Genomic DNA, 12296 nt, shown 5'->3' with positions numbered 1-12296 from the left:
GCCACAGCAGAGAGCTGGCCTGGAAGAGGGGCAACCAGGATAGAATCCGGTGCTCCAACTGGGACTAGAACCCGGTTGCTGGCACCGCAGGTGGAGGATTAGCCTGTTAAGCCACGGCGCCGGCCAGCTTTGTTTTTTTTAATAAACAAATGTGACATTTATTAAGGTGATTTTCTTGTACTTTTAAAAGATTTATATATTTTATTTGAAAGGCAGAATTACAGAGAGAAAGAGAGATCTTCCATCCACTGATTCACTCCTAAAATGGCCATGATGGCTAGAGCTGGGCCAGACCGAATCCAGGACCCAGGAGCTTCGTCCAGATCTCCCACAAGGGTGCAGGGGTTCAAGCACTTGGGTTATCTTTGCCTGCTTTCCCAGGTGCATTAGCAGGGAGCTGGATTGGAAGTAGAACAGGTGGGACAGGAACTGGCACTCATATAGGATGCCAGTGTTGTCACAGGTGGAGGCTTAACTGGCTATGCCACTGCATGGGCCCCCATTTTCTTCTGTTTCTAATTGTGGGGTTTTTTAAATGAAAACTTGTTGAATTTTGTTAAATGCTTTTTCTGTATCAATTGCAATCATCATGTGTTTTTGTTCTTCATTTTGTTAACATGGTGTATTACCAGTGATTGTCCTTTGTTGAAACATCCATGTATTTCAGGTGTAAATCCTGTTTTGTATAATCTTTTTAATATTCTGTTTAATTGTGCATGCTAGTATTTTGTTGAGGATTTTTATATCAATATTGAGGATATTGGCCTGTAATTTTCTTGTATTGTCTATTTTTGGTATCAGAGTAATGCTGGCCTTATATAGTATATTTGAAACTGTTCTTTCCACTTCAGTTCTTGGAAGAAGTTTTAGAAGGATTGGTCTTAATTCTTTATATGCTTAGCAGAATTGTTGAGTGAAGTTCTCTGGGCCTGGGCTTTTCTTTACTGGGATGTTTTCTACTTTAATCTCCTTGTACAATGTGTTCACATTTTTTATTTCTTCATGATTCAGTCCTGATATATGTTTCTAGGAATTTATCCATTTCTTCCAGGTTGTCTGACATTTTAGAACATAATTATCTGAGTCTCTTACAGTTTTTTATTTCTATGGGATCAGTTGTAATATTCTCTTTAATTTCTAATTTTAGTTATTTGAGTTTTTTTTTAAGTTTTTTTAAAGGCTGATCAATTTTGTAGATCTTTTAAAAAAGCCAACTCCTGGTATTTTTTTTTTTTCTGTTGTGTTTCTATTTTGTGCATCTGCTCTAATCATTATTTTTCCCTTTCTTCTAATTTTGGGTTTACCAAGGAGTTTTATATTTTCATATGGTGTTTTGTTGCTGCCTGTCATTGTTTTAACTTCAACCTGAACTTCTTAAGCACTAGGGCAGGTATAGTGGTTATTAATTCATCCAACTTTTGTTTATTTGGGAACGTCTTAATTTCTCTTTCATTTTTGTTTAGCAGTTTTACCGTATAGAAAGTATTCTTGGTTGACAAGGTGTTTTTTTTTTTTTTTAAGATTTATTTATTTATTTATTTGAAAGTCAGTTACACAGAGAGGAAAGGCAGAGAGAGAGGTCTTCCATTCGCTGGTTCACTCCCCAATTGGCTGCAATGGACAGAGCTATGGCGTTCCAAAGCCAGGAGCAAGGAGCTTCTTCCGGGTCTCCTCTATGTGGGTGCAGGGGCCCAAGGACTTGAGGCATCTTCCACTGCTTTCCCAGGCCATAGCAGAGAGCTGGATGAGAAGTGGAGCAGCCAGGTCTTGAACCGGCACCCATATGGGATGCTGGTGCTCCAGGCCATGGCGTTAACCCACCGCTACAGCGCAGGCCCCAGGGTTTTGTTTTGTTTTAATACTTTTAATTAACATCCTGCTCCCATCTAGCCTGCAAGTTTTCTGCTGAGAAATCTGTTAATTTAATTTTGAACTCCCTCTATTGTGTGATGGGTTGCTTTTCTCTTTCCTCATTCAAGATTCTTTGTGAGATTTTTTTTTTAAAATTTATTTTAAAAAGATGGTTTATTATCTTTTTTTAAAGATAGACATTTATTTATTTGAAAGGCAGACTGACAGAGAGGAATAGTGATTATCCATTTGCTACTTCACTCCCCCAATTGGCCTCAGTATCCAGGTCTGGGGGGCTCGCACTGTAGTGTAGCAGGTAAAGCCACTGCCTGCAGTGCTGGCATCCCATATGGGTGCAGGTTCGAGTCCCAGCTGCTCCACTTCCAATCCAGCTCTGCTGTGGCCTGGGAAAGCAGGAGAAGATGGCCCAAGTCCTTGGGCCCCTGCACCCACATGGGAGACCTGGAAGAAGCTCCTGGCCTCCGGCTTTGGATCGGCCCCATTCTAGCCATTGTGGCCATCTGGGGAGTAAACCAGCAGATGGAAGACCTCTCTATCTCTTTCTAGCACTACCTCTGTAACTGCCTTTCAAATAAATAAAATCTTAAAAAAACAAAAACAAGCAAGCAAACAAACCCAGGTCTGGGCCAGGCTAAAGCCAAGAGCCAAGAACTTCATTTGGCTCTCCCATATGGAAGGCAGGGACCATCATCAACTGCTTTCCAAGGCTCATTAGCAGGAAACTGGATTGGAAATGGACTAGCTGGCACTTACACTGGCACTTGGATAGGGGATGCCACCATTGCAGGCAGCGAGCTGTGCCTCAACACTGGACCCTGTCTGTGACTTTGGACAGCTTGATTATGATGTGTCTTAGTGTTGGTCTCTTTAGCATTGTAGTTGGAGTTCTTTCAGCTTCTTGAATTTGTGAGTTTATCTCTCTCTCATTTGGAGTTTTCAGCCAGTTTCTTCCAATAGGGACTCTTCTCCTTCGGTAACTCTTAAAATGAGTTTGCTGTTCCATTTTATGTTGTCCATTGGTCCTATAGGTTGTCTTTATTTTTCTTTCTATCTGTCTTTCTATATTTCTTCCTTTTCTCTGTTGCCTTGATCTTTATGTTTGTTGATTGTTTTTCTCCCTGGTCAAGTCTTCTGTTTTGTCAGGTTTTATATTCTTTTGTTCTAGAATTTCTGAGGTCATTCTTCATAGTTCCTATTTGTTGATATCTTCATTTTGTTCATACATTATTTTCCTGCTTTCATTTAGATGTCTATCTGTTCTCTTCAATCACCTTGCTTCCTTAAGACACTTTTGAATTAACATGGTAATTCAGTTATCTCAGTTTCTTTGAGGTTGCTTTCTGGGGATTCATTCCTTCAAATATATGTAAGAATTTTTCTATTGTAGTTTGGTTTTTGTTGAGATTTTGGCACTTAAAAATATCAACTGCCTCTCCCAATACTAGAAGTCTGATCTTACACTGAAAGTGCTTCATTTTGTTGCCTAGTAAAAGATTCTGGAGCCCTCTCCAGCCTTATCTCAGGTGGTCTCCTCTCTCGGGAGCTCCCCCAGATGGATGTCTGCAGCACTGTGGTCTTGCTGGTATTGTAGTAAGCTTCAAACACTGGAGCTCCATCTAGTGTCTATATGTGGTACTGTAGCCTCTTGTGTCAATTGGTGGCCTTTGTTCTTAATTGCCAACCTGGTGCCGTTGTTTGTCCCTGCTTTGACTTAAAGATAAAAACCAGTCCCTCAGGCTGCACCCCAAAAAGTAAAAAAACTGGATGTATGTCTACTTTATCTGCTCAGGAAGAAGTCATCTGTTTCCTTCTAACCTTGCCGTCTTGTGCCCAAGTGAGTGGCTGTAGCTATAGAATGATTTTAAATCTGTGACCCTGTAGGGGAAGGAGAGTCTGGGGTTTCCTGTTCTACCTTGTTGGCATCACTCTAAAGTAACTTTATTTTACAATAACAGGGACATATGCTACATATTGTCTGAAAACCCATTTTACTATCAGTAAACATAGTATAAATACCTTTGTCAGTAAAATAGATTAGTATAATTTTTAATTGCTTCTTAAACTGCTGTCATTCAGATGTCATAATAACTTTATTAATCATTTAGACTGTTCCTAATTTGTCAATTGTTTCAAAGCTGGATTCAATGAATATTTTTGAAATTATATTTGCCAAAAAAATTATGCTTCAGGAAAGAGATTTAATTTATACCAAAGTCTTTACACAGTCTCAAATTGTATAAAATTCTTTGTGTTCATTATGATATACAAATCAGTGGGAAAATGCATTAGCTTAAAAGGTCCTTGATTTAATGTGAGTTTTGGATACTTTTAAAAAATATTTATTACTGATTTGAAAGGCAGAGTGATGGGGTGCAGGGGGAGAGGGAAAAAAGTAGAGATCTTCCATCTGCTTGTTCACTCCTCGAATGGCTTCAATGGCAAGGGCTGGGCTGAGTCTCCCATGTGGGTGGCAGGGGCCCAAGTACTTGGGACAACTTCTGCTGCCTTCCTAGGTGCATTAACAGGAAGCTGGATCAGAAGCAGAGCAGCCAAGACTCAAACTTGCGCTGTGATATGGGATGCCAATGTTGCAGATTGCAGCTTAGCCCACTACCCCACAATGCTGGTCCCAGTTGTGAATGTTTAGAATGGATAAAGGCCACCTGGGAAAATGAAGGGGGAACTAGAGTTGGGGATAAGGAAGCAACAAATTTAGACTGCATAGTTTTGTTTTTTTTTTTTTTTTGACAGGCAGAGTTAGTGAGAGACAGAGAGGAAGGTCTTCCTTCCGTTGGTTCACCCCCCAAATGGCTGCTATGGCTGGTGCGCTGTGCCGATCCGAAGCCAGGAGCCAGGTGCTTCCTCCTGGTCTCCCATGCGGGTGCAGAGCCCAAGCACTTGGGCCATCCTCCACTGCCTTCCCGGGCCACAGCAGAGAGCTGGACTGGAAGAGGAGCAGCCGGAACTAGAACCCGGCACCCATTTGGGATGCTGGCGCTGTAGGTGGAGGATTAACCAAGTGAGCCATGGCGCCGGCCGACTGCATAGTTATTCTAATAGGGGTGGGGCTTCACAGTTACCTGTACTGGAAATGTATCACATCCTAGAGTTTGAAAGGAGTGCTCTTACAAGGCAGTTGAGTCAGGGATTGCTCTATGGTCATCACAGACATATACATAAAGGTGAGAGGGAAATGATGCCTATTCTAATGTTATGCCTGTGGGCTGGAATGAGGTTTCCACTAACAGCATCATGCAGTGTTTCACAGAGCACTTTAACACAAAAGTCTGAGAAGTAAGAGTGTCTACTTATACTGTTAGATGCTTTGGGCGCTTTGTGGGTGGTACTGTGGAGTCCTTATTGATTCACAAATTGAAGCACTTGCGGTCAGACAGTTCCACTTTCAGTGATGATGTGATGAATCAGTGGGTTCTGTGTGTCAGACTCTTCTCTCCATTGTAAAGCACCCCAGCAGCCATTAGGTTTGTTATTTCAGCATCCATTGAAAAGATTTCTGTAGATTAATTATGTCATTAGAAGTTTTCGGGAGCCTATACATGGATTTTTATAGCAGCTTTAATTGTAATAATCCTGAAGTGGAAATAACTCAAATGTCATCCTCCAGCAGGTGAATGGTTAAATAAACTGTAATACATCTATACTGTGGAATACTGAACAATTAAAGGAAACTGTTGACAGACAACAACTTGAATCTCAAGGGAGTTAATTCTGAGTTTTAAAAGCCAATGTCAAGAGTACACACTGTATGACTCCATTATGTAGCACTTTAAAAATAACAAAACTGTAGAAACAGAGGACAAGTTATGGTTACCAGAGACTGGGAAGGGAGGAAGGTGGCTGAGTAGCACAGGGGATCCTGGTAGTGGATCTCTTCTGTATGCTTACTGTGGTGGTAGCCACGGGAATCTATAAATAATAAAATTGAATAGAACTAAATATACCCACACTACTGAGAACGCGTAAAACTGGTTACATTTGAATAAGTTCGGTGAATTGTAGCAAAAATCAGTTTACTGGTTGTGCTATTTTCTCTAGTTATGTTGAAGGATGTTATTTTGGGAAAAACTGAGTGAAGCGTTTTAAGGACCTGCCAATTTTTTTTTTTTTTTTTACAGCTCATTTGAATCTACAGTTAACTTTAAAAGTTTTTTTTTTTAAATAGTGATATTGTTTGATGAGATGTGAGAATGGTACAAAGCAATGTTTATAACTTAACATCTAAAATGTGAATTTAAGTATATGTGGTAGATGAAGCTAATGTCCTAAGTTTTAAGTATGAATCTAGACTTGCCTGATTGTAGGGATCATCTGTATTGTGGCCATATTCAGTAAATGTTCAGGTTTGAGCATAGGCATCTCTTCCTTTATTTGTATTTTAAAATTCATATTTATTTTCATTTTATTTGAGAGACAGAGATCTTCTGTCCTCTGCTTCACTCTCCAAATTAGCACAACACTCCTGTGTGGCGGGGATACAAGTGTAACATACAGGGTGTATGTTAGCAGGAAGCTGGACCAGAAGTGGAGCTGGGACTGAGACCAGGCGCCCTGAAATGGGATACAAGAGTCACACGCAGAATCTTAACCTCTGTGCCAAACACTCACCCCCATCTCTTCCTTTAAAAAGCAAGTTTAAATGCCAGCAGAGCTCTGTGGATTGACTGCTTGTCCCTTCAGCTTCTTTTTAAAGCTCTGAGGGCACAAAACATCCTCTTTTTGTGTAGTAATTGATATATCCACAGGGCTTGGTACAGTGTCTGGGACGTAATAGAAGCACAGTAATAGCTGGCAGATGAATCAGTGTTTATCTTTTGAGATACTGCTTCTGTTTCTTCACAGGAAGAAAGCTTGTTGCACATATATACATGAACAATCAAATTAAAAATTACTTGGGTAGTAAAAATAATAAGGTGAAATTTAGAAAAGGAAAGTTTTTATAAGAATTAAAGTATTCTTCTGACTTTACAATTTGATGAAAGGAGATTCTGAAGAGAAAGCCTTTGTGTGTGCTCAGGATCCCAGATCTCTGTCACCCCCTGCTGGACTGATAAAAACTCCAAGTACAGCCTGGGCGCAGCAGTCAGCTGCCCTTGCTTCTGAAGTTTGTGTGGGTGGGTATCTGTTAAAATACACAAAGAGAACCTGTCCTACTGAAATGAAGTCACTATCATGTAGGTGTAAGTTTATTGCAGTACTGTGTGGTAAAAACCAGGAAACAACCTGGGTTTCTGCCCGTGATAAGGGATGAGCTGAATGAATTGTAATATGTCTACACCCTGGAATATTGTGCATCTGTTAAAGTTGATACTTCAAATATATATTTATTAACCTTTAAATATATTAATGATACCACAGGATAAAAATACCAGTTACATAATCCTTATTATAAAAGTGAAAAAAGAATGTGGGAACTTTTTATAAATTTTTTTTTTTGACAGGCAGATTTAGACAGGGAGAGAGAGGGAGAGAGAAAGGTCTTCCTTTTCCGTTGGTTCACCCCGCAAATGGCTGCTACGGCTGGCGCACTGCGCTGATCCGAAGCCAGAGGAGCCAGGTGCTTCCTCCTGGTCTCCCATGCGGGTGCAGGAGCCCAAGCACTTGGGCCATCCTCCACTGCCTTCCCGGGCCACAGCAGAGAGCTGGACTGGAAGAGGAGCAACCGGAACTCGAAATCAGGGTGCCGGAGCTGCAGGCGGAGGATTAGCCAAGTGAGCCATGGCGCTAACCAATGTGGGAACTTTTTTGTATGGATCTACATGTGCTGTATGTTCATATAACTTTGTACCGTGGTGACTCAATTAGCACGGCATAGGACAGAGAAGGAAAACCAATAGCTTTTCTTAAACTTTTTCTTTCGCTACATGTGTTTTGTAAAAAGCAAAAAATTTGGGAGACTTGCAAAAATTGTTTTCTTTAAAAAGGAAAAAAGATAGTATGAAATCATTTGGGACACTATGAAAGGACCAAGAGTCAGTATACCATGGAGTGGTGTTATTTCCTATAGTCAAGGAGTGGTTTAGTTGACCCGTGGTGTGCATCTTTTGTTTTTGTTTTCTTCACTTGATCTTAATTAACATCTATTTTTATGTTTTCATTGTTTTTAAATTATTTTTTAAAATTCGTTTGAGAGAAAAAGGGAGTTTTCCCATTCATTGGTTCATTCCCCAGATGCCTGCAATGGTCGGATTGGGGCCAGAGGCAGGTGCCAGGAACTCAGTCCAGGTTTCCCATATGGGTAGCAGGAACCCAGTTAAATTGAACTTCACTGCTGCCTCCCAGGGTCTGCCTTGGCAGGAAGTGAGTCAGGAGTGAGAGCTGGGAACCAAGCCAACTCTGATGCCAGACATGGATGTCTTAACCTCTAGGTTAAAAGTCAACTCCCAAATGTTATTTTTTGATTTTCATGATAAAAGTGTGCTTGAATTTTTGCATACCAAGAATGTCCTTCTATGTATGTCTTATCTTTTTGATTTATTAATATGACTTTAATTTTCTCTAGCTTGAAGATGATATTATCGTGAAACAAAATTACTTTAATACTATAAAAAACTTTGCACTTCAACTTTCTTCTGAGGATTGGATGATTCTAGAATTTTCCCAGTTGGGCTTTATTGGTAAGAAAATTGCCGTATTTATCTACCTTTCAAAACACCATGACTCTCTGAATCTTTCTTTTCTTTTTTTTTTTTTTTTGAGATTTTATTTATTGAAAGGCAGAGTTACAGAAAGAGAGAGAGTGATCTTCCATCTACTGGTTCACTCCCCAAATGGCTGCAATGGTCAAGGCTGGACCACACCAAAGCCAGGAGCTTCTTCCTGGTCTCCCACTTGGGTTCAGGGGCTCAAACACGTGGACCATCCTCCTCTGCTTTCCCAGGCACATTAGCAGGGAGCTGGGATGGATTCCGGCATTGCAGGCAGCAGTTTTACCCACTGTGCTCCAGTGCTGGTGCTGACTCTCAGAATCTTAAGCTGATTGCATTGCTTGTTCTAAAGTTGTCTTTTTCTTACAGCAATCGATTTTTTTTCCTTTTTTGAGAAAATTTAACTTGGGTAAACCTCTATTTGAAATGATGAAAGTCAACTCAAGATAGAATTTAGAGACTTGTAGGATTGTAGAATTTATTCTGGATTTATACAGTGCCACCCATGGTCCTGATGAGTATATCTGATTTTTCAGTTGCTTTCTCACAAATTGGTGTTCTTTTAGGAAGAATTCCACAGAAAGATTTTTTTCATGTGATTTCATGGTATTTCTATGCAGTGCGTGGAGTTGTCATTCAGAGTTAATTTTTATTCATTGTTTCTTTCACTTAGTTGGGTGCTCATTCTGAAATGCCTGCCTCCCCACACTGTTTGTAAACTAACCAAGTAAAGAACATGTTTATAAGTGAAGAAGGAAATTTACACGTTTTCAAAAATACTCAGAGGGCATTTCACTAACTGTAGTACATTGAAACCTTAAGTATTAGAGACTCATTATCTCAAAACTTATTTTAGAGTCGAAAAACATTTTTACTTACTAAGGTTTCACAGAAAAAATTAGGAGCCTTTGTTTCTACATTTATAGTTTAGGTAATTTTTAAAATCTAAACCTCTCATCTTTCCTTCTATTAATGTTTACTTTTTCATCTACCTGAAAGGTAGAGTGATGAGGGATAGGGGAGAGATACAAAGAGAGAGAGAGATGTAGAGATAGTTTCCATCTGCTTGTTCAAACTCCTCAAATACCTGCTACAGCCAGAGCTGGGCCAGGCCAAAACCAGAAGCCCAGAACTCCATCTGGGGTCTCCCACAGGGTGGGCGGCAGGGTTCCAGGCTGAGCCATCATCTGCTGCCTCCCAGGATGCATGATCAGTAAGCTGGATCAGGAGCGGAGCAGCTGGGACCCAAACTGGCACACTTTTGTGGGATGCAGGTGACTTAATCCACTGTACCACAGTGTGCTGGCCCACCCCACCCCCACACCGCTAGCCATTGTCTTTTTATGGAAAGAATCTTAGTAAAACATGAAGGAAAAGTCTCTAACATGTTGTTGAGTCCTTTGGACCAGTAGGTATTTGGTGTTTTTTTTTTTTTTTGATAATGTCAGGCAGGCATTCACTTCTGTTATACCCAGACAACAGCTCTAGGGAATGTTTGGCTGAAGCCAGTTTATTGTGGGTAGATTACTTGTAATAATTTGTAGTTGAAAGCACAGGCTACAGTGTACAATAGGCCTTGCATATCCACAGGTTCTGCATCTGTGGACTGAACCCACTGGGATTTGGAAATTTTCAGGAAAAAAGGTTATGTCTGCCACTGTACATGAAAAAAAAATCCATTTTTTATTCTCTTAATCCAGTATAGCAATTTTTTGCACAGCCTTTGTTTTGATGCTTGTTTTATTAATTACAGCCATTGACTGAGAATATCTTTTCAGGTAAAATGTTTCAAGCACCAGACCTCACTCTGATAGTAGAATTCATATTTATGTTTTATAAAGAGAAACCCATTGATTGGCTCTTGGACCATATTCTCTGGGTGAAAGTCTGCAACCCTGAAAAAGATGCAGTAAGTTAATTCCTTATGAGGATGGAGGGGCTTGTTTTTCACAAGTGTGTTTCATCCTGGAAAGTGACTTTCAAGGAGCCAGGTTTTGCCAATTAACAGTTAAGTAGACAGAAGGAACTAGTGTTTCCACTTAGCATTTCAAGTGCTAGCCTTTCTTGAACTGATACACATTTTCTGTATTAGGACTTACAAATAGCAGTGGGAAATCTCTTCAAGCAGGAAAGCCTGTTGCAGGACAGTACCCTTTCTCTAAGCTGCTATTTATAGTGCCTGTAGGCTGTGGTATTTGTCACTGCCAGCTAGAGGTGATGATCATTCCTGAGCTGTGTTGGGTGTTAAGTCTTTTTTTTTTTCTTCTTCATATTCTATGTCAGTTCTCTTTTTGCAAATACTTTGGGGACAGCATCAGACTCTAACACATCTGGAAATAAGGAATAAAAGTACTATTTAAACCAGAACATTGACAAATCAAATACCTTTCAGTGTCTTACTTGCACAAAACCAGTGTTCACAGCCATATGCTTACCTTTGGGATGATGGTGGCAGGCATATAAATGAGTGATAATTTTGCTTTGATCATTCAGATAGTAAGTTATTTCTGAAGAAATCTCATTGTTAAAAGTCACTAAATATGTTTTTCTTGTTCCCTTTGAATTATACCTCTGAAAAAATACAACTTTTTTATTTGGTGAAAGCATTAACACAATATGATCATACAGATTCTTAAAAATGAATGTCAGTCTTGAGACATAGTAACAACTATGTATTATAAGCACTTGTCCCTGTAGGGGTGACTTATCATTCCTGGTTCAAATATGTATTTAATTTCACATCATGACATGATAATCCCTACAGTATTTTGATATCCTGCTGACTGGTTTTTAGGGTATTGTGTGCTAGTGCCAATAAGCTATCATTACATTCTCTTTGTTAAAAAAAAAAAAACATTTTTAGAGGAAATCATTGAATATTGTGAAATAGCAGAGTGCTTATTTTCCAACAATAAATGTATAAATTCAAATAAATCATTTTTAATACTTGAGCTTTTACATTTTTTAAAAAAGATTTTTAATTATTTATTTGATAGGGAGAGTTACAGACAGTGAGAGAGAGACAGAGAGAAAGGTCTTCCTTCAGCTTGTTTACTCCCCAAATGGCCGCAACGGCTGGAGCTACACCGATCTGAAGCCAGGAGCCAGGTAGTTCCTCCTGGTCTCCCATGTGGGTGCAGGGGCCCAAGCACTTGGGCCATCTTCCACTGCCTTCCCAGGCCACAGCAGAGAGCTGGACTGGAAGAGGAGCAACCGGGACTAGAACCCGGTGCCCATATGGGATGCCGGCGCCGCAGGTGGAGGATTAACCTAGTGTGCCATGGCGCGGGCCCTGCGCTCTTACATTTTTGTTATGATTTACAGGAATTTTTGTTGTAGAACCTTAATAAGTTACTATCATTATGACGTTTCCACACCACACTTGAATGTAATTCTTCTGGTATGGTTTTATCTAATATGTGGCTAGGTTATAAAATGAGCCTGTGAGGTGAAAAAACTGATAACAAATATTAGAATCCTGAAAACCATTGAAATCATTGATAAATTTGAATACACAACCCTCTGGACAGTGTTATCTGTTCCTTCACTCTTTAGTCCATGTTTTTCTGTGGCCCTCACAACATAAGTTGCTTTCCATAGAGTGTCAAGGAACTCATTGCCACATTGTTGCTGGCCACTTGAGTAGTCTCTCTGCCAGTGGTCCGGGAAACCCTTCAGATGGTTCACACATTCTTCCAAAGGCTCCTCAGGCTGCTTGGACAGATATTCAAGCCTGAGTGCTTCCATTTTCTGTGGAGT

The 12296-nt window shown here is 40.1% G+C and overlaps 1 protein-coding gene across 4 annotated transcripts in view; it reads left to right on the top strand.

The window, feature by feature from the left end:
- MGAT4A (alpha-1,3-mannosyl-glycoprotein 4-beta-N-acetylglucosaminyltransferase A) overlaps positions 1–12296 on the top strand; it is a 123506-nt gene that overhangs the window by 89209 nt on the left and 22001 nt on the right. For all 4 annotated transcript variants that reach the window (XM_062208766.1, XM_062208767.1, XM_062208768.1 and 1 more), the window contains exons 9-10: positions 8393–8507; positions 10316–10446. In XM_062208766.1, the coding sequence (XP_062064750.1) occupies positions 8393–8507; positions 10316–10446 (246 nt within the window). The remainder of the gene's footprint in view (positions 1–8392; positions 8508–10315; positions 10447–12296) is intronic.

Source organism: Lepus europaeus, chromosome 13 (genome assembly GCF_033115175.1).
Source record: "Lepus europaeus isolate LE1 chromosome 13, mLepTim1.pri, whole genome shotgun sequence".
NCBI lineage: Eukaryota > Metazoa > Chordata > Mammalia > Lagomorpha > Leporidae > Lepus > Lepus europaeus.
The sequence above is the reverse complement of the archived record's forward strand: the minus strand, read 5'-3'. Positions and strand labels throughout refer to the sequence as shown.